Source organism: Vulpes lagopus, chromosome X (genome assembly GCF_018345385.1).
Source record: "Vulpes lagopus strain Blue_001 chromosome X, ASM1834538v1, whole genome shotgun sequence".
Taxonomy (NCBI): Eukaryota; Metazoa; Chordata; class Mammalia; order Carnivora; family Canidae; genus Vulpes; species Vulpes lagopus.
In genome coordinates, this window is record NC_054848.1 from 6,645,206 (window position 1) to 6,668,258 (window position 23,053).

At 43.6% G+C, this 23,053-nt stretch overlaps 2 protein-coding genes across 6 annotated transcripts; both read left to right on the forward strand.

Moving 5' to 3' along the window:
• Positions 1-133: 133 nt before the first annotated feature.
• LOC121483582 (claudin-34-like) lies at positions 134-14,055 on the forward strand. Of its 5 annotated transcripts, XM_041742262.1 has the most exons (5): positions 134-1,368; positions 1,770-1,958; positions 3,382-3,738; positions 5,930-6,060; positions 13,047-14,053. In XM_041742262.1, exons 4-5 carry the CDS (start codon positions 5,960-5,962, stop codon positions 13,711-13,713), a joined length of 768 nt encoding a protein of 255 aa, XP_041598196.1. In that variant the 5' UTR covers positions 134-1,368; positions 1,770-1,958; positions 3,382-3,738; positions 5,930-5,959; the 3' UTR covers positions 13,714-14,053. The 5 variants fall into 5 exon arrangements, with proteins under 5 accessions (XP_041598196.1, XP_041598195.1, XP_041598197.1 ...); XM_041742261.1 differs by lacking the exon at positions 1,770-1,958; XM_041742263.1 differs by lacking the exons at positions 134-1,368; positions 1,770-1,958 and having other exon boundaries at positions 2,701-3,509; positions 13,047-14,054.
• Positions 14,056-20,637: 6,582 nt separating this feature from the next.
• Positions 20,638-21,282, forward strand: LOC121482424 (claudin-34-like). The gene has a single exon (XM_041740354.1). The coding sequence runs from the start codon at positions 20,638-20,640 to the stop codon at positions 21,280-21,282; it is 645 nt and encodes a 214-aa protein (XP_041596288.1).
• Positions 21,283-23,053: the final 1,771 nt, after the last annotated feature.

Below are 23,053 nucleotides of genomic sequence, written 5' to 3' on the forward strand. Positions count from 1 at the left end.
AATATTTACTGAAAATAGGAAGATATTCACAAGTTAGACTTTTTTTTAAAGATTTTATTTAAATGAGTAAATAAATAAATAAATATTTTATTTATTCATGAGAGACACAGACAGAAAGAGAGGCAGAGGCACAGGCAGAGGGAGAAGCAGGCTCCATGCAGGGAGCCTGACATGGGACTCGATCCCAGGACCCCGGGATCATGCCCTGAGCTTAAGGCTATGCTAAACCACTGAGCCACCCAGGCTGCCCAAGTTAGACTTTTAAAAGTGGATGGACACCACACATTTTGCTTTTATTTCTGGCTTCTGACCAGGCTACTTCAGCTTGTCTCATTTGAGTTCTGAAACGGTCAAGAGATGAATAAATGGGGACGATGCAAATGCAGTCATAGGTGGCCACTGTAGTGCTAGGGCTGTGGTCCTTACGGCGTGTTCCATGACCCACCGATGACAATGTGCGGGGCGTTTGTCCCCAAGCCCTCGCCAGGCCGGCGAGCCCCACTGGTGTCAGTTTGATCTTTGGTATGGGCCCATCAGACTTCTTGAGGAGGAGCTCTACAGTGGGTACCCTGAGACACTGTCTGGGACAGGGGGACACCAGACATTCGTTCCATCTTCAGACCTAGCTGCTGTACTGCCACAGGCCTGTGCACTACAAGGCAGGTATTCTGGAAGCGTGTTTTTTGCATCTCCCGTTAAGAGAAGAAAAGCAACACGCGGTGTGTGTATTCTTGTATGTGAGGCATCTTGAGTCAAGATCACACAAGATTGCTCACTCATCAGCGAGCTACGTAAACATCCCCCTAAACCCAAGCTATATAGGCGCACCCTCCTACCTGTCCACCTGGTACCCCAAATGCTCGCGTCCCTCACAGCACCACCTGAGACCGGCAGGCGGAGAGGAAAGGGGGTGGACATAACCGAGTGCAACGACGGTGTCTTTGGCAAATTTCACCAAAGCACAGGGCTGCGCCAGCTTAAACCTGGTTATCAAGTTCAAAGGCGAGGCCTGCCGGATAGCATTAGCCAGCCCGGGAAGACAGCGGCGAGCGGGGTTCACGCAGCTGACGGCACCAGGAGGGGACACGATGTCATCCGGGGCGCACTCTAAGGACGCAGTTTGCTTTCTGAGGTGTGCTTGCTGAAAATACATCAGACCCAAAGTGAGGGAAATTCTTTAAAAACAAAACCAAGCCCGACCAGTTTTCTTAAAAGGGCCAAGGCGATGCAAGGTAGAGCAGCGATTCCAAAAAGGCCACCTGGCATGGGAACGCGCCGCACGACCCTGGAACGCGGCCCGGGGCAGCGAAAGGACGTGCGCCGGGTGACTGGCGAAGTTGGCCCCTGGATCGCAGCCCGGTGCGGATGGTAAGTCCTGGATTCCGGTCGCCGCGGCATGGTCGCGTAAGCTGTTTCCGTTCGGGGGTCGGGGTGGAGGCTGCAGGGGCCCGTGCTGCTGGCCACCCCTTGGAGGTCGGAGACGATTTCAGAGTGGAGAAGTGCCAAAGTGTTTTCTCCGTTTCTGAGGTTTTCCTTCTGCTCATCCAAAGACCCCTTGCTCGTAGGTCTCCGGTCCCATGGCCGGAGGAGCTCCTGGCACGTGGAGCTGCCGTGTGTCGTCACGAGCAGGACCCAGGGTCCCGAGGCCACGCGGCCCAATGCGGCTCATGCTTGCTCGTGCTCCTAACCCCGGCGCCTGTCCCACGTCATCCAGTGTGAGTTTCTGTGAGACTCTTGCCCACCAAATCTTTTTTTTCTTTTTTTTGAAGATTTTATCCATTCATTCATGAGAGACACAGAGAGAGAGGCAGAGGGAGAAGCAGGCTCCCCGCAGAGAGCCCGACGTGGGACTCGATCCCGGGACTCCAGGATCACACCCTGGGCCGAAGGCAGGTGCCAGACCTCTGAGCCACCCGGGCTGCCCTTGCCCGCCAAATCTTAAGCCCTCAAAGCTCAAGGTGGGAAACTGTGTGTATTTGTGCTCATCTGCTCGGTGCCTGGCACAAGTGAGCGCTTCATATATATGCAAGCTTTGAGCGAACAAATAAATGAAACAGGCCATGCAGCGTGCATCACCGAGCAACGTGAGATTTCCTCTCCTTTACTCTCAGGAGACTGCAGGTCGGGTAGGCCCTCCGCGTGCTCGATCCCCTTTCACGCCCAGAATGGTCGTCTTCCTTCCTGTGCAGATAGAGGTGCCAAAGCTGCCGGAGACCTATTGCCATCTGAGGCCATATATTCACACATCTCCTTCCCTCCTTCTCTCTCTCTCCTTTCCTTTCCCCCGTTTTTTTCTATGAAACAGGATTATGCTAATTATGTTTTGAATTTTTTTTATTTAATAACGTTGTGGGGGGCACTTAGGTGGCTCAGTAGGTTGGGCGTCTGCCTTCAGCTCACGTCTTGATCTCCTGGGATCAAATCCCACATCAGGCTCCCTGCTCCTTGGGGAGCCTGCTTCTCCCTCTCCCTCTACTCCTCCCACTACTCATGCTCTCTCTCGCTTACTCTCAAATAAATAAGTAAAATCTTTTTTTTTTAAATGTTGGGAACATTAATTATTTGTTGACATAGTGTTGAGTGACTGTGTAATATTTCACTATAAGGGCATAGAAAGGTTCACTAGATATTCTTTAAATGAACTTTTTTTCTGTTTGTCTTCCCAGCTGTAACCTCGGTTATAAAGGTCATTGAGTACATCTCTCCACTCATTTTCTTGGGATAAATTCCTTATTATGGAAATACTAAGCAATTCTGATGGAGCTTTGGCTTCTGTATAAAATCTAGTCCTAAGTGCTGGCTAGGTGACATCATGTGACCTTCCAGTAGTTTCCTGTCTACAAAAGCCACATATTAAGTCTTCCCAGTCTTGGGTCAATTTCTCACAAGTTAGGAGTTGTTGCATGTACTGTACTGTCTTATCCATGTGTATTATGTGTCAACAAGCCGGGAAGCCAAGCCTCAGCTACAAGGAGGCCCTTTCCTACGAATGAAGAGTATCTTCCCTAGTGTGTTAGTTGCCTGTGGTCTTTCACAACTAAATCTCGCCCTTGTGGGTGCCACTTCTGCTAACACGTGCATGCGCACCTTGCCACAGCTTACTTCCTGATGATGTGGCTTAGAGACCGTTTCTGAGGGCCAGGAGAATCAGTGAGGACTTCTGTGATCAGTCACATCCTCAAAGTGGATTCTGGATGGTCCAGGAGTAAACATGACCAACCCCCTAAAAAAACCTGATAGAGGATACATGATGAAGGAAAGAAACCAAAGGGACGCGCTGATCAGTGAAAGAATGGATATTGTCCTGGCACTCGGGACTTAACAACCAAGGGGTTTGTTTGTTTTACCTTTTTGTTTTTGTTTTATCTTATTTTTTTTAAGTGGAGCCCAACGTGGGCCCGAATTCAAGACCCTGAGACCAAGACCTGAGCTGAAATCAAGAGTCAGCCATCTAACGGACAGAGCCCCCCCAGGCGCCCCCCAGGACCTAGCAACCGAGAACTTAGAAGGTGAGGACAATGAGTAACAGAATGTGGGGACAGCAGAAAGCTGAGGACAGGGCAGCTGGCTGGCATTGCGGCTGAGGACTTGTGTCTGGCCTGCTGAGGAGCACTTGAAGAAGGAAGGAGGTGTCCTTAGAAGAGCTGCGTGGGCTTCTGTGCGGCGGGCCCCCGCTGTCAGTGGCCCTCCTCCCCCAGGGGGTGATTCCCTTGAAGACTACATCACTGATTAGCGAAGGTATGGCCTTTGTCGTGTGTGTGTCACCGTGGTAAAAGAGAGCACACAGTTGCTCATTTTGCCACACTTTAAGCACGTGGTTCAGTGGACATTTATCATGTTCAACGAGCAGCACCGTCCGTGTCCAGCATGTGTTTTCCTTTTCCCCAAACAGAAGCCTTGTCTTCGCTGAACCCTAACCCACGTTCCCTTGTCCCCCAGCCCCTGGCAACAGCTGTCATACTTGCTGTCCCTGACCCTGACTGCTTCTAAGTGCTGCATATAAGTGGGATCACTCTCTTGGTCTCTTGGGGACTGGCTTATTTCACCGGGATGCCTCAAGGTGCATCCAGGGCAGAGCAGGTGTCAGAGTTTCCTTCCTCTTTAAGGAAGGCCGATAAACACTCCACTGCGTGTAGAGACCACACTTCATGCATCCATTCATCCGTGAATAGGCACTTGGGTTTCCCGCTTTGGGCTGTTGTGAAGGGGGGAGGGGGGCAGCTGGCTGCTTGCTCCTCTGTTGCGTATATGTCAAGAGCTGGGATTGCTGCATCATGGGGTCATGCCACATTTCATTTTTTGAACGTTTGTTGTGTTTTCTGTGCCCCTTCATTGTGTTCTGACTCCTTGGCCACAGGAGTATTTATTTCACTCGCTCTCAATGATTGAATTGGCTGTTCCTTGCTTTTCACATTCAGATGCCCATTCCTGGTCTCTTCTGACATGGACTCGAGGGGCACCACCTCAGGCCACCTCATCCCACTTAGGACCTCAGCAGTTCTCTCTTTGTTCTGCGGCCTTTGCACTGTGACACTGTAGCAATGCCATCATGAGGCAACCTCACTAGGGGCTCTTTACGTTATTGCTGTTGATTTTGTTGGTATTTCATTGCCCTGTTCAAGTCCATCTTTCACACTCCACAAGGCCCGCCGCTCCTGAGCCTGTTTCTCTACCCGAGTCCTCACCATCTACTTCCCCTTTTCTCCTCTTCATTGTCCAGTTACCTGACATGTGTAGCCCTCAAGTTTGGTCTCCTGGCTAGGGAAAAACAATAATACTCTGACCCTGGGAAGAGGCAGCCATATGCCATCATTCCACCCTTAGGAATAGAGACTTTCCCGTCTGAACCAAAGACCCATCAGAACACAGGCAAAGTGTGAGGTGTACATTGCAAGTGTTAATGAAAGCTAACACCTACTAGAACACTCCATTGAAAGGTCTCCCATCTTGGAGAAAGCATTTCAGTGTTCACAAAGCTCTGTTCAATTCAGAGGATGGAAATTCCATTCAGGTGATGAGCCAGAGTCTGGTAAGAATATTTATGTTTCAAACTTCACAAAGCCAGAAAATAACCAGAAAACTACAATTAACCTCAAAGTACCCCTTCTTCCTAAAGGTCCTTTACACTGAGCACACATAGTGACTCCATATACACAGTCATCAAACCCAAATAGGCAAGCAATAACTAGTGTTACCAGGAAGTGGAGGAATCAGAGCCCTTATACGTTGCTTTTGGGGTTATCAAATAGTGTGGCCACTTGAGAAAACAATTTGGTGGTCCCTTAAAATGTTAGACATAGAATTACCTTGTGACCCAGAAATTACACTCCTAAGTACCTACCCAAGAGAAATGAAAATCTGATCTATACAGAGACTCACACATTACTATGGCAGCATCATTCACAATAGCCCAAAAGAGAAAACAACCCAAGTGTCCATCACCCACTAAGTAAACTGTTGTATACAGTGGAATATTAGTGGGCCACAAAAAGGAACGAAGTACTGACACATCTATGGATGAACCCCCAAAACATCATGCTTAGTGGAAGAAGCCAGGCACAAAGGCCACATGTGGTAGGACTCTGTTTATAGGAGATACCCAGAATAGGCAAATCTATAAACACAGAGAACCAAGGACCAGGGGGACAGGGGAATCGGGAGTAACTCTTAAGGAGTGCAGCATGGCTTTTATGATTCTCTTAGGTGGTCCTTCCTTTTAGCAAACAGTACACAAACCATAAGATGGCTATACTTGCCACTCAGCTCCCGTGTCACAGTGGCCCCATTATTACAAAATTTTCTTTGAAGGCTTTTAAGTGTGGGATAAGTACATAAGTCTGTAAGTGGTACACAGTGAGCCAGAACACTTTGCTGAGACCCAGACTATAGTAACAGCATCCTTCAAAGTCTCATTGCTCTCATCTGACAGTGGGCTGGCATTGGCCCAATAGGAGAGAAGATGCCAACTACCCAAAGACAAAAGGATTATCAAGTTTCGGAGGCGGAGAACTCCAGTGGAGTGGCTGAAAGTGGATCCCCCTCGGAGCCAAAAACAGACAGGTAAATTTCTCTGCTTTTCCCATCAGATCATGAAGCCTTATAACATGTATTTTATTTTTATTTTTATTTTTATTTTTTATATATATAACATGTATTTTAGAGCAAGAATGCTCCTTGGTCATGTTCCTCTTGACCTCATGCCATGGATTACAGAGACTCTAGAGTTCCATTAGGAGTTTCCTACTCAACAGGCCATCAGCGCTGGGCTGGGTCTCCATCCTACAGATTAATTCAGGTTTGAGGAGTTTTGGAGCAGGCCTCCAGGGACACATTTGGCCCATTCAAAAACTTCCCGTGCCTGTTGGGTACTGACATCATGCTAATAAGTACTTACAATAAATACCACAAATGCTATCATAACCATTTGTGCAAGATGTATAGTATTCCATCATATAAAAAAACCCCACAATTCCTTTGTCCGTTCTACTGTAGATGGATATTTGGGTTTTCTCCAGCTCTATCATGAACCATGCTTTTTTTTTTTTTTTTAAATTTATGATAGTCACACACACAGAGAGAGAGGCAGAGACACACAGGCAGAGGGAGAAGCAGGCTCCGTGCACCGGGAGCCTGACGTGGGATTCGATCCCGGGTCTCCAGGATCGTGCCCTGGGCCAAAGGCAGGCACCAAACCGCTGCGCCACCCAGGGATCCCATGAACCATGCTTCTGTTGATAGTTTGACTCTTCCCTTCCATTTTCATAATTTAATTTGTAATTTACACACAATAGATATTTGTCTTTCCTGTGTTCAATTTTGAGAGTTTAGACAAACATGCACTAGGTACATAGTGTATCCACCAGTATGATCAAGATAACAGTTCCATCACCCCCCGAATTCCTTCTTGCTGATCCTTTCCCTACACCACACAATATCCTGTATGTCTCCTGGCCCTACAGTTTTGCTTTTGGGGTTTTCCAGATTGTCCTATAAATGGAATCATAGAGCATGTAACCTTCTGACTCTGGATTCTTTCACTTTGTATAATGCCTCTGAAATTCATCTCTGCTGTTGCCTGCAGCAGTAGTTGGCTCCTTTGGATTGCTTTCTTGGACTGGGAATGAAATTCGATTCCATTAATAGGATCCTGAAAGCCTTGCAGTATGCACCGCCCCCTCCCCCCCCACCTCTACTATAGCTCACCACACCCCCCCCTGCATTACCCTTAGAGCAGCATAGAACTTGGCCTCATGTCTACTCCATAAACTTTAAAATAGTGCAATATCCTATTCCTTTTACATACTCCGGAGAGAGTTCAATGTCCATGAGGTAAGAACTCCAAAGTATTTAAGTAAATCTTATTTTTAAAAGTTTTTATTTAAGACTATTTATTTATTCATGAGAGACACAGACAGAGGCAGAGACACAGGCAGAGGGAGAAGCAGGCTCCCTGCGGGGGGCCCGATGTGGGACTCGATCCCGGGACCCAGGGATCACGACCTGAGCTGAAGGCAGACGCTCAACCACTGAGCCACCCAGGTGCTCCTAAAAGTTTTAATTGAGGTAAAAAAAAAAAAGTATAACAAAATTTACTATGTTTACCATTTTAAAATGTACAATTTGACAGTGTTAAGCATGCAGTATTCACATTGTGCAACCAACCTCCAGAACTTCTCCATCTTGCAAAACTGAAATACTGTCCCCATTAAATGACTCCTCACCCTCTTCCCCATCCCCTGGCAACCACCATCCCCTTTTCTGTTTTTATGGATCTCTCTAGGTGTCTCATATATGTGGAATCATACAATATTTGTCTATTTGTGTCTGGATTCTTTCAGCATAACATTCTCAAGATTCATCCATGTAGTAGCAGGTGTCAGAACTTTCTTTTTAGACCCAAATAATATTCTATTGTATGGATAGACCACCTTTCATCCATTCACCTGGCTGATGGACATTTGGGTTGCTGAGATTCTTTTATTTTGAAAAATGACTCCATACTCTACTGTCATTAAGTGTGTACAATAATGGCATTTTTAAAAAAGATTTTATCCATTTTTTTTTTGAGAGAGAGAGAGAGTGTGTGTGTGTGTGTGTGTGTGTGTGTGTGTGTGTGTGCATGCACCAGCACAAGCTGGGAGAGAGGCAGAGGGAGAGAGAGAAAGGGAGAAGCAGATTCCCCGCTGAACAGAGAGCCCAACACGAGGCTTGATCTCAGGCCCCTGGGGTCATGACCTGAACTGAAGGCAGACATTTAACCAACTGAGCCACCCAGGCGCCCCACTAATGGCATTTTTAGCATCAATTCGATCTCGCTTTATGCCTCTGTTTATACTATCAGTGTTTGCATTTAGAAATGATATATTAGTTTAGGAATATGAATTATGAGGGAATTTCTTCTAGTCTCAGACCCAGTGCACACCCAAGGTGTAGATCGTCAGTTGGAGTTGCACACTTGGACTCTGAGGGATTGGGATGAGCTGAGATGACTTTTCTGGAGGCCCTCTTTGTCCGTGAACATACAGATCTTCCGAGGAATAGGCCTTCTGTCCACTTCTGCTTGCCAGTGCTGTCGTGGTCTTGGTGGTATTTCCAACTGGAGTCATCGAGAGGGTTGGGGGTTCTGCCAAAACTTTGGTCTTTGGACAGTCCCACAGAAGACATTCTAATATCCTTGAGCATGTGGAGGGCCAGGTGCATCATGGATGTCTGAAGACCAATCGAGCTCTGGCCTCATGTGAGTCAGAGTGAGCTTGTGAGCAGTGTGGAAGGAAGGGACAGTCCCAGGGGGCCTGGGGGGGAAAGGAAGAAATCAAACCCCAGAGATCTTTTTGTTTTCATGGTGGTAAAAGAGTCACAACACAAAGTTTACCATTTTCATCACTTGAAATACACATTTCAGGGGCATAAAGCCCATTCTCATTGCACAACCATCACCACCATCCATCTTAAGAGCTTGGTCACCTTCCCAAACTTGAACACGCCCCATTGGATGCTAACTCCCTGTTCCCTTGCCCCGGCCCCTGGCAACCACCATTTTGATGATTTAAGTATTTAATGTAAGTAGAATCACATGGTATCTATCCTTCATGGCTGGCTTATTTCGTTCAGCATAGATTAGTCTTCAGGGTGCATCGATATTATAGTGTGTGAGAGAATTTCCTTCCATCTTCAGGCCAAATACTATTTCATTGTACATATATACGACGTATTGTTGATCCAGTCACATGTGGATGGAAAACTGGGTCCACCTTTTAGCTTTCATGAACAAAGCTATTAATGCCCCTGGCTGTGTGGATATCTGTTCAAGGTCCTCCCCTCTCCGTTCAGTGGAAGAGGTCCCCCTCCCTTCCCTAGATGACTCTCCTACCTTGGACTTAAATGTACTTGCTACCACCTTCCCCCAAATGAGTGTGGTAAGAGGATGGAATCTGCAGCCAACCTGTCTCCACCACTTACTTCTTCCTGCGTAGACTTCAGGCAAGTTTTTCAACCTCTCTGTCCTTAGCCCTCTTGCTTAGAAAATGAAGATCAAACTACTGCCCACCTACAAGCGTTGTTTGGGGGGCATTCATGGATTAAGTGGATGAATGGATTAAATGGAGTTGATAAATAGAAAGCCAATAGCAGGGTGGTTCTGAAAATGTGGTCTGGGGACTCTTTCAGGTGCTGGATGTGGGGTGCCATCACAAGGCCAAAACTATTTTCACAATATGAAAATGTTGGCTGCCTTTTTCACTCTCCTTTCTCACAAGCATACAGTGGAGTTTTCGAGAGGCTCTATGCCATTTGATCTAAAAAAAACCGGAAAGCAGAAGTACACATGACTCCAGCCCCCTCCCATTAAAGCCTGATGTTAAAGCTGTTTGTAGATTGCAAAAACAGTATCCTCTAAATTTTGTTTGGATAATAGTCACTTTTCATAAAAATCCTTGTTAATATATGATGTTTATTACATGAATTAATAATTTAAATTTCAAAAAATAATTAAATTTCTCATTTTTAATTCCTAATATGGTAAATATCAGTGGATGCAACCATTTGGGGTCATCAAAAAATGTTTTGTTTTTATTTCATAGTGCAGTCAAGTATACATAACGTTGTTGACCATTTTAACCATTTTTAAGGGTACAGTTCAGTGGCATTAAGTTGGCAACCATCACCTCCCTCCAGTACCTTGCCTCCAGGACTTTTTTCAGCTTCCCAAACTGAAACTCCACTACCCGGTAACTGCCACCTCCAGTTTCTAAGCGCAAAGAGCAGAGACCTTTTCAGTCCTGAGACTGCAAAGCTTAGGAAGTGCTGTCTTGGCACAGAGCCGGGGCCTCAGAAGTGCTGCGGGAGGCTGGGCTGCTACCCATGAAGGCCTCCCGAGCACACACACACACACACACCCCCCCCCCCCCGCACCTTACAGATTTCTGGCAAAAAATTAAAACCATGGAGGGAAAGTTGTACCTCCGGGGCTCTTACCCCAGGACTGCTGCCCAGAGGTGACAACTGTTAACCAATTCCTGCACCCAGAAATTCCCTATTCATATACAAACACGTTCTGCATATTTGCATATATTGTGTTTATACATATATAAATATGTATTATGTTTGCCCTAATTTTCACTGAAATGAAACCATTTCCCTTTTTTAAAGATTTTTTTTTTTTTAAGATTTTATTTGAGAGAGAGAGAAGCAGTGGGAGCAGCAGAGAGAGAGAGAGAGAGAGAGACTCCCCATTGAGCAGGGAGCCCGAAGCGGGGCTCCATCCCAGGACCCTGAATGCCTTAAGCTAAAGGCAGATGCTTGGGCAGCCCCAGTGGCTCAGCGGTTTAGCGCCACCTTCGGCCCAGGACCTGATCCTGGAGACCCGGGATCAGTCCCGTCGGGCTCCCCACAGGGAGCCTGCCTCTCCCTCTGCCTCTCTCTCTGGGTCTCTCATGAATAAATAAATAAAATCTGAAAAAAAAAAAGATAAATAAAATTGCTCCTTTGAAATAATATTCTCAGCATTACCTGGCCAAAAAGAAATGATCTTTATAAATATGACATCTGCCAGTAATGTTCTGGCCAGAAGGAATTTCTGGTAGGAATTTGGAAAATACCCTCACCTTGTCCCTCCCTCCCATCTGGGATGCCCCCTAATAAATTCCAGACCCCTCAATGCTATCCATGCCTGCTCCTGCCTTGTCCTATGCTTGTACCACTGTGCCCCATTTTTCCCCAGTTGAAAAAGTAATAGGGACGCTTGGCTGGCTCAGTGGTTGAGCATCTGCCTTTGGCTCAGGTAATGATCCCGGGGTCCTGGGATCAAGTCCCGTGTCAGGATCTTGCAGGGAGCCTGCTTCTCCCTCTGCCTGTGTCTGCCCCTCTCTGTAGGTCTCTCATGAATAAATAAAATCTTTAGAAAAAAGAAAACATAATAGACTTTTACTGTAAAACATGAAAAAAAATCACTAGTGATCCCAATAGTCAGAGGCATCTTGTTTTGCATTTTTCCAGCTTATTTCATGATGGGCAAAAATAAGATCACACTACAAAGTTGTGGTTTTATTATCTGTGTTTTAAATTCAACCCTCCACAGGTGTTTTCCCACATTATGAATTTTTATGTCTGCTGTGTCTTACGGCGAATGAATGGCTGCAGTACCTCCTACAGCGTACTTGTGTGCCAGACATAATTCTTCCTCCATTGCTTCACTTTAACGAAGTCTTTGTTATTGTTTTTCTTTTTAAAAATCATGCTCATGACAGAAATTCCTTAAAAGGTATTGAATAGCCCAGACATCATTTAAAAAAATCACAGCCCAAGATCATAAACACAGTGTTGAGTGAAAGAAGCCAGTCACAGAGGAATGCCTACCGCATAATCTCTGTTTTGAAAAACAGGCAGGACTGAATCAAGATGCGTGGGGGTACATGCTGAGGCACAAAACGATAAAGAAAAGAAGTGATAATGTTATGCGTCTTAAACCAAGTGGTGTCTATGTGGTTATTTGCCCTGGGATAATTCATTGAGCTGTACACTTCGATGTTGTGTGCTTTTTAAAATATATGTGTGTGTTTCTTCACAATACAAACAGCTTTAAGAACTCATAATCCCTCTAACCCAAATAAAAATGTCTCTTACTAACTTAGCATATAGACTTCCAGTTCTACTTCTGTCCATGATTATATTATATGTACTATTTTTGTAACTTCCTATTCGTCCCTGCTAGCTTCTGGACATCTTCCTTTTGGCTCCATTATGTTTTAATGGCAATTAGAGTGGATGTAATCGAAAAGACTAAGCATATCAACTGTTGGAAGAGATGGAGAAACTGGAACCTTCATGCAGTGCTGGTGGGAATGTGCAATGGTGTGGCCACTTGGGGAAGTGGTTGAGCACTTCCTAAAACATCCAACGTACACTTACCATACACCCCACTAGCCCCACTCTAGGTATCTATGCAAGAGAAACGAAAACATCTTCCCATACAAAATATTGCACAGAAATGTTTAGAGCGCACTGTTCATAATAACCCAAACTTGCAGCCAATCCCAGTGTCCAAAAACTTCAACTGTGGCCTATCCCTACAATTGAATCGGACCCAGCAATAAAAAGAAACCAACTATTCAAACATGTCACGACATGGGGGAAACTGGAAAACGTTATGCAAGTGAACAGAGCCAAACAAAAAATCCTACACCTTGTTCAATTCCACTTATGTGTTTGGTGTTGGCACATAGCCCCGTTGCATGGATATGGCATGAATTATTTAACCAAGCTCTGCATTGGACTTGAACCTGTTTCCCACTTGTCAGTATTATGAACAGTGCCGCGACGACCACGTTATGACTAAGTATTTGTGGCCAGTCTTAATTATTTCTTTGGACAAATAACTAGACATGGAACTGCCTGTTAGAAAGTAGGTGGTGGTGATGAAAATAGTGCCAGAGCGCCCTTCCCAAAGTTTGCTTGCTCTGTGCTCCCACCAGCAGAGCGTGAGTGTCAAATGTCTCCATCCTCCAGTACACTGCTTACCCACCCTCACGATGCTCTGTGCTTGTTTGCAGGCCTCCAGGGTATGCAGCCACCATGCTACTGCTCATCAACAGCACCAATCGCCAGATGGCGGGCTTCACCATAGCCACTGTGGGATGGATCCTCACCACCACATCCACGGGCCTCGTGGAGTGGCGAGTGTGGTACATGAACAACTCCTCTCTCTTTCCCTCTGGCCTGGTCTGTGTGGGAATGTGGAAAGTCTGCATTTACCAATATATCACCAACTTCAACAGAGCCACGTTGTGTCATCGCTATACCTACCACGATACTTACCTGCCTCTCGATATCCGTATTTCTCAAAATCTCCTGCTGGTCGCCACCATTCTGGGCCTTTTGGGAAGAGCTGCCATCATTTTTGCACTTAGGAATGTGTACATGGGAATTCATCAGGACGCCACCTTCAACCCATTTATTGTTTCGGGGATTCTGAACGTGGTTGCTGGCGTCTGTATCTCAATCACTGTGGTCTGGAATTTTTACTCCGTGATAAACGAAGAGGGTATCACCTTCCCACCATCTCTCTATATACCCTTCAAGCCAGATAGTCAGGAAATTGGCAGTGCCCTTCTGGTGGCATGTCTGGCTGCCTTCATGATGCTGTTAAGTGGGCTGCTTTTCCTCTCCTACAAGCGCCCCCCAGCCAGACAAATACATCCTGAAACTTCAGAGATGTAGAATTCCTGCTTGCCTTGGCTTTGCTGCGAATCCAACATGACCAAGAGTTTATGAGAAGTATTAGCAAAAAAAAAAAAAAAAAAAAAAAAAAAGTATTAGCAGAATGTTCTATTAAATATTTCCAAAGATTCAAGACCATGGCAAAGGTAGTTTTAGACAGGAAGTGGCCATCTATTTCCTTCCTTTATCTTCTGTGTCTTTGTTTTACTGACGCACCAGTTCATTGATTAAAGAAATTTCACTTAAAAAAAAAAATCTCACCAGCCAGTTGGTCTTCTTGGATCTGAATTTTAACTATTGCTGAATAAATAATCAATGCATAAACCTAGTGTATGGAAATGAGATTTTCTGTGATTCTCACATTTCCCTCCTAAATGTCTGCTACAGACAACCAACCTTATTTCCTGTGGTATGGTGATAACATCACTCTATCATATAAAATTTTCCAAAATACGCAGTAGAATAATATAAGGAATCACCCCACACCCATTATCAGATTCAACACATATCAAGATACTGTCATATCAGCTTTATATCTCCTTTCTTCTCCCGTTTTTTTTTTTTTTTAAGATTTTATTTATTCATGAGAGACACAAGGAGAGGGACAGGCAGAGACATAGGCAGAGGGAGAAGCAGGCTCCCTGCGGGGAGCCCAATGGGGAACTCCATCCTGCAGGATCATGCCCTGAGCCAAAGACAGACACCCAACCGCTGAGCCACCCAGGCATCCCTCTAATGTGAACATTCCTATCGGATTTATTAGCTGGGATGCTTTTGTAATGAAGACCTTTCCCTCATCAAGTATGGCTAGTTGGGTTCTCCAAAATTCAGCTCTTACCCAAAAGGCAAGGTAAATGCTTCATTTTTTCCCCCTTTAATTGTTAAATGTCTAGAGGAAGGGGGGAGATTGCATTAATTATCTTGGTGTTGACCAATGTAGTTTTTAAATTGTTTTCACTATCCGTTTTCATTTTTGTCTTTTTTCTGAGTATCACCTCAACGCTTGAGTATGAACTCGTGAGATTGTCTCCATGTTCTTCTTATGGAAATTTTCTGATGCATTCAAAGGTAGACAGACGATTATCTCAGCTTCAGGAATCCTCATTATGTGCCCAGTAGTGTTTCATCCCTATCCTCACTCTCACCAACCCTAGCCTTGGATTATTTTGTAATAAGTCCCTGGCAGTATGTTATTTTATTCATGAATACCTCAATACACATCTCTAAAAGATAAGGATGCCTTTTTCTTAACAGAACCACATTGTCATTATCACACCAAGAAAAGTGAATTTCCTAATGTAATCAAATACATAGTCAATATTCAGATTTCCCTAATTGTCTCATCAATGTGTTTAACAGTAACTTGTGGGTATCTATATATTCAAAGTGTTTCACTCAATTGCATTCAGTATTCCTTTTATGATCAAACTGTCCCATCTTTGGCTATAGAGCCACAGGGACATGTGTCCTTTGACGTGTCTCTATCAGTATAATTTTAAGATTAAAAAAACTTTATTCAAGACCATCATAACCTACTGTTACCTCAAACTACTTTATCAACAAAATTCACTATATGAAAATGATTTTCCTAAAGAACAAAATAGTAGAGAGAAAGCCATATCAATAATAGAGTTAGCAACTACATTCATCAAATGTTAGAGAGATGTTGAAATTAAAGTATATTTATTTACTTTGCGTCTAATAACTTTTAATACCAGAGGTTCTTGACTTCGTGGAAATTCTCCACAGAATAATTCCCATACACACAAAATTTTGCACCATTTCACAGATCTCTTGAAACCTATTCATGGATCTCATTTTCAAAATAAGTGAGTTTTCCAAAAATTGATTTATTGTTTTATGGACTTGCTAGAAACTCTCATAGTTTTCAGCTTATTTTTTTAAACAAATTAACTTTACCAGCTAAACACCTACCTACAATATTAATGAGTACAGATACACGCTGCTTAAAATCATTTTATTAAATATTTTTCAGTGATGATTCCTATGTTTAAAGTTTAAGAAAAGGTTTTTTTTTTTTTTTTAAGTAATCTCTGCACCTAACACGAAGCTTGAACTCATGACCTGAAGATGAAGAGTTGCATGCTCTAGTGGCTGAGCCAGCAAGGTGCCCCAGGAGAAAAAAGCATTTTTTTAAAAGATACATTTATTTATTTTAGAGAGAGAGAAAGCACATGAGCAGGGGAGAGAGGTAGAGGGAGAGGGGGGGAAATCTCAAGCAGAGTCCCTGCTGAGCCCGGAGCCCCATGCAGGGCTCAATCTCACCATCCTGAGATCATGACCTAACCCAAAACCAAGAGTCCAGTGCTCAACCAACTGAGCCACCCAGATGCCCCAGAAAAACATTTTTTAAAAGATTTTATTTATTCATGAGAGACCCAGAGACAGAGGCAGAGACAGAGGCAGAGGGAGAAGCAGGCTCCCTGCAGGGAGCCCAATGTGGGACTTGATCCCGGGACACTAGGATCACGCCCTGGGCCGAAGGTGGATGCTCAGCTGCTGAGCCACCCAGGCATCCCAGGAGAAAAGCAAATTATAAAAGCAGTAATCGTGCAACTGCCTGATTACAGTCTCGAGAATTTTGAGACATTAGCCTGTCAATAATGTGCACGCCCACCATCTATGTGCATGCCTGTTTCTTGAACTGTCTCCATTTCTGAGAGCTTGCCATCATTTTGATGAAGGTTGCTGAGGTTCATGGACATAATATTGTTTTCATCTCAGTTTTTCCAGCATGTTTTTCAGTATGTTGGAAGAAAAACTCTTTTCCCAGAGTATGTAGCTCTTTTATGGCTCATGCCTGTTTGGATGATGCTGTAATACTTTTGCAAAAACACTGGATTCTTGACTATTTCTTCCATACTAGTTTTGCTTGAATAATCTGCTTTTTTTTCAGCATTTTTTTCATGTTCTTCGACTATGCTACATTCTTAGGTCTTAATGATTTTTTTTTTATTATACTTTTCCAATTCTCTAAGATTTACGTTATATACCAGCACGGTTTTGCCCATTGAAAATCCATTGTGACAGTGTGCTCAGTACACGTTGGTATTAGTCATATCCCTCCTCCAGGATCCAGAGTTGCACCTTTTATTTTTTAAAGATTTTCTTTATTCATGAGAGACACAGACAGAGAGAGGCAGAGACACAGGCAGAGGGAGAAGCAGGCTCCACGCAGGGAGCCCGACATGGGACTCGATCCCGGGTCTCCAGGATCACGCCCTGGGCTGAAGGCGGCGCTAAACCGCTGAGCCACCCGGGCTGCCTGAGAGTTGCACCATTTAATGAAACTCTTAACTAGCTGATTAATTCTCGGACTATCCCCATCAAGTGAGAGATACTTCCTACGACTCACAGTCAGTCATGATTCCTGTGGCCTGCACAGTGGTAGTGATGGTGATTCCATCCAACTGTTATTAAAAATATTTTATTTAAATAACATTTTAATAACAATTTATTGAAGTATATAATTCACATACCATATAAAACCACATGTATAAGCGAGTGGTTTTTAGTATATTCACAGCACCACTTCTATGACTACGGACCATTTCATCAGTCCAAAAAGAAACCGCACTAGCACTCCCCATTAGTCTTTGAGGGTTTTTTGAGCCTCAGCGGGTGTCCCATGTGCATCGTGTACATCTCAGGCCCGAGACCTTGACCCAGCATGCTGTTCCTTCAGTGAGCCCGAGACATGGAGATGGTATTTAGGCACTGGTGGTGCTTATTCTTTGGTTGTCTTTATATCTCGGTATTTTAGTAGACAGAATTAGTATATATAATTTGTTAAGAAGAAAAAAAAATCATTATAAAACTTTTTTCAATTCAACCTTGTTCTTTAACTAGCTGCAATTTTACATTATATTTCTTTCTCCCAGGTTGGAAACCCACCGATATTTTTTTAAAGATTTATTTACTTTTTTTTTTTTAATTCACCAGCTTTATTTATTTTAAAGATTTTAATTTTTTTAAGATTTATTTATTTATTCATTCAGAGAGAGCGAGAGAGAGGCAGAGACACAGGCAGAGGGAGAAGCAGGCTCCATGCAGGGAGCCCGATGTGGGACTCGATCCAGGGTCTCCAGGATCACACCCCAGGCTGCAGGCGGCACTAAACCGCTGCACCACCGGGGCTGCCCTATTTACTTATTTTAGAGAGAGAGAGAGAGCACATACGAGAATGGGTGCAGGGGCAGAGGGAAAGAGAGAGAGAGAGAAGGCGACTGCCCGCTGAGCATGGAGCCCCCAACACAGGGCTCGATCTCACTACCCTGAGATCACGACCTGGGCCGAAATCCAGAGTCAGAGGCTTAACCAGCTGAGCCACCCAGGCACAACCCAACAATATTAACATACTTATTTATTCTGTGATATATAAAATATTTTAATTGTTACTAATATCACTATTAGCCATAAGACTACTGAATAAAACATAAGGTTTGGGATCCCTGGGTGGCGCCGCGGTTTGGCGCCTGCCTTTGGCCCAGGGCGCGATCCTGGAGACCCTGGATCGAATCCCACGTCAGGCTCCCGGTGCGTGGAGCCTGCATCTCCCTCTGCCTCTCTCTCTCTCTCTCTCTCTCTCTCTCTCTCTCTCTCTCTCTCTCTGTGACTATCATAAATAAATAAAAATTTAAAAAAAAATTAATAAAAAAAATAAAACATAAGGTTTCTTTTAAGCCCTGTTTGTCTCTAAAATGCATTGTCTTAGGTGTATATGTCAAAATACAGCATTGTAAAACTTGTTCACATGAGGATGGTTATATTACCAAGTTGGTAAGCAATTAAGTTTATTCATTTTATCTTGTTTTCTATTTTTAGTTTTGTGTTTTGACATAGTTCAGTTTTTGAATATGTGAAATACTTATTTTGTTAAAGACATTTATTTTAGAGTGTGCAGAGGCAGGAGGAGAGAAAATCTCAAGCAGACTCCACGCTGAGCTTAAGAGTTGGACATGGGGTTCAATCCCATGACCCTGAGAGCAGGACTTGAGCTGAAACCAAGAGTCGGACGCTTAACTGACTGTGCCACCCAGGTGCCCCTTAAATAACTTATTTTCGGGGATCCCTGGGTGGCTCGGCGATTTAGCTCCTGCCTTCAGTCCAGGGCATGATCCCGGGGTCCTGGGATCGAGTCCTGCGTCGGGCTCCCTGAATGGAGCCTGTTTCTCCCTCTGCCTGTGTCTCTGCCACCCCCATCATGTCTCTCATGAATAAATAAAATCTTTAGAAAAAAGAAAACATAATAGACTTTTACTGTAAAACATGAAAAAAAATCACTAGTGATCCCAATAGTCAGAGGCATCTTGTTTTGCATTTTTCCAGCTTATTTCATGATGGGCAAAAATAAGATCACACTACAAAGTTGTGGTTTTATTATCTGTGTTTTAAATTCAACCCTCCACAGGTGTTTTCCCACATTATGAATTTTTATGTCTGCTGTGTCTTACGGCGAATGAATGGCTGCAGTACCTCCTACAGCGTACTTGTGTGCCAGACATAATTCTTCCTCCATTGCTTCACTTTAACGAAGTCTTTGTTATTGTTTTTCTTTTTAAAAATCATGCTCATGACAGAAATTCCTTAAAAGGTATTGAATAGCCCAGACATCATTTAAAAAAATCACAGCCCAAGATCATAAACACAGTGTTGAGTGAAAGAAGCCAGTCACAGAGGAATGCCTACCGCATAATCTCTGTTTTGAAAAACAGGCAGGACTGAATCAAGATGCGTGGGGGTACATGCTGAGGCACAAAACGATAAAGAAAAGAAGTGATAATGTTATGCGTCTTAAACCAAGTGGTGTCTATGTGGTTATTTGCCCTGGGATAATTCATTGAGCTGTACACTTCGATGTTGTGTGCTTTTTAAAATATATGTGTGTGTTTCTTCACAATACAAACAGCTTTAAGAACTCATAATCCCTCTAACCCAAATAAAAATGTCTCTTACTAACTTAGCATATAGACTTCCAGTTCTACTTCTGTCCATGATTATATTATATGTACTATTTTTGTAACTTCCTATTCGTCCCTGCTAGCTTCTGGACATCTTCCTTTTGGCTCCATTATGTTTTAATGGCAATTAGAGTGGATGTAATCGAAAAGACTAAGCATATCAACTGTTGGAAGAGATGGAGAAACTGGAACCTTCATGCAGTGCTGGTGGGAATGTGCAATGGTGTGGCCACTTGGGGAAGTGGTTGAGCACTTCCTAAAACATCCAACGTACACTTACCATACACCCCACTAGCCCCACTCTAGGTATCTATGCAAGAGAAACGAAAACATCTTCCCATACAAAATATTGCACAGAAATGTTTAGAGCGCACTGTTCATAATAACCCAAACTTGCAGCCAATCCCAGTGTCCAAAAACTTCAACTGTGGCCTATCCCTACAATTGAATCGGACCCAGCAATAAAAAGAAACCAACTATTCAAACATGTCACGACATGGGGGAAACTGGAAAACGTTATGCAAGTGAACAGAGCCAAACAAAAAATCCTACACCTTGTTCAATTCCACTTATGTGTTTGGTGTTGGCACATAGCCCCGTTGCATGGATATGGCATGAATTATTTAACCAAGCTCTGCATTGGACTTGAACCTGTTTCCCACTTGTCAGTATTATGAACAGTGCCGCGACGACCACGTTATGACTAAGTATTTGTGGCCAGTCTTAATTATTTCTTTGGACAAATAACTAGACATGGAACTGCCTGTTAGAAAGTAGGTGGTGGTGATGAAAATAGTGCCAGAGCGCCCTTCCCAAAGTTTGCTTGCTCTGTGCTCCCACCAGCAGAGCGTGAGTGTCAAATGTCTCCATCCTCCAGTACACTGCTTACCCACCCTCACGATGCTCTGTGCTTGTTTGCAGGCCTCCAGGGTATGCAGCCACCATGCTACTGCTCATCAACAGCACCAATCGCCAGATGGCGGGCTTCACCATAGCCACTGTGGGATGGATCCTCACCACCACATCCACGGGCCTCGTGGAGTGGCGAGTGTGGTACATGAACAACTCCTCTCTCTTTCCCTCTGGCCTGGTCTGTGTGGGAATGTGGAAAGTCTGCATTTACCAATATATCACCAACTTCAACAGAGCCACGTTGTGTCATCGCTATACCTACCACGATACTTACCTGCCTCTCGATATCCGTATTTCTCAAAATCTCCTGCTGGTCGCCACCATTCTGGGCCTTTTGGGAAGAGCTGCCATCATTTTTGCACTTAGGAATGTGTACATGGGAATTCATCAGGACGCCACCTTCAACCCATTTATTGTTTCGGGGATTCTGAACGTGGTTGCTGGCGTCTGTATCTCAATCACTGTGGTCTGGAATTTTTACTCCGTGATAAACGAAGAGGGTATCACCTTCCCACCATCTCTCTATATACCCTTCAAGCCAGATAGTCAGGAAATTGGCAGTGCCCTTCTGGTGGCATGTCTGGCTGCCTTCATGATGCTGTTAAGTGGGCTGCTTTTCCTCTCCTACAAGCGCCCCCCAGCCAGACAAATACATCCTGAAACTTCAGAGATGTAGAATTCCTGCTTGCCTTGGCTTTGCTGCGAATCCAACATGACCAAGAGTTTATGAGAAGTATTAGCAAAAAAAAAAAAAAAAAGTATTAGCAGAATGTTCTATTAAATATTTCCAAAGATTCAAGACCATGGCAAAGGTAGTTTTAGACAGGAAGTGGCCATCTATTTCCTTCCTTTATCTTCTGTGTCTTTGTTTTACTGACGCACCAGTTCATTGATTAAAGAAATTTCACTTAAAAAAAAAAATCTCACCAGCCAGTTGGTCTTCTTGGATCTGAATTTTAACTATTGCTGAATAAATAATCAATGCATAAACCTAGTGTATGGAAATGAGATTTTCTGTGATTCTCACATTTCCCTCCTAAATGTCTGCTACAGACAACCAACCTTATTTCCTGTGGTATGGTGATAGCATCACTCTATCATATAAAATTTTCCAAAATACGCAGTAGAATAATATAAGGAATCACCCCACACCCATTATCAGATTCAACACATATCAAGATACTGTCATATCAGCTTTATATCTCCTTTCTTCTCCCGTTTTTTTTTTTTTTTAAGATTTTATTTATTCATGAGAGACACAAGGAGAGGGACAGGCAGAGACATAGGCAGAGGGAGAAGCAGGCTCCCTGCGGGGAGCCCAATGGGGAACTCCATCCTGCAGGATCATGCCCTGAGCCAAAGACAGACACCCAACCGCTGAGCCACCCAGGCATCCCTCTAATGTGAACATTCCTATCGGATTTATTAGCTGGGATGCTTTTGTAATGAAGACCTTTCCCTCATCAAGTATGGCTAGTTGGGTTCTCCAAAATTCAGCTCTTACCCAAAAGGCAAGGTAAATGCTTCATTTTTTCCCCCTTTAATTGTTAAATGTCTAGAGGAAGGGGGCTATAGAGCCGCAGGGACATGTGTCCTTTGACGTGTCTCTATCAGTATAATTATAATTTTAAGATTAAAAAAACTTTATTCAAGACCATCATAACCTACTGTTACCTCAAACTACTTTATCAACAAAATTCACTATATGAAAATGATTTTCCTAAAGAACAAAATAGTAGAGAGAAAGCCATATCAATAATAGAGTTAGCAACTACATTCATCAAATGTTAGAGAGATGTTGAAATTAAAGTATATTTATTTACTTTGCGTCTAATAACTTTTAATACCAGAGGTTCTTGACTTCGTGGAAATTCTCCACAGAATAATTCCCATACACACAAAATTTTGCACCATTTCACAGATCTCTTGAAACCTATTCATGGATCTCATTTTCAAAATAAGTGAGTTTTCCAAAAATTGATTTATTGTTTTATGGACTTGCTAGAAACTCTCATAGTTTTCAGCTTATTTTTTTAAACAAATTAACTTTACCAGCTAAACACCTACCTACAATATTAATGAGTACAGATACACGCTGCTTAAAATCATTTTATTAAATATTTTTCAGTGATGATTCCTATGTTTAAAGTTTAAGAAAAGGTTTTTTTTTTTTTTTTAAGTAATCTCTGCACCTAACACGAAGCTTGAACTCATGACCTGAAGATGAAGAGTTGCATGCTCTAGTGGCTGAGCCAGCAAGGTGCCCCAGGAGAAAAAAGCATTTTTTTAAAAGATACATTTATTTATTTTAGAGAGAGAGAAAGCACATGAGCAGGGGAGAGAGGTAGAGGGAGAGGGGGGGAAATCTCAAGCAGAGTCCCTGCTGAGCCCGGAGCCCCATGCAGGGCTCAATCTCACCATCCTGAGATCATGACCTAACCCAAAAC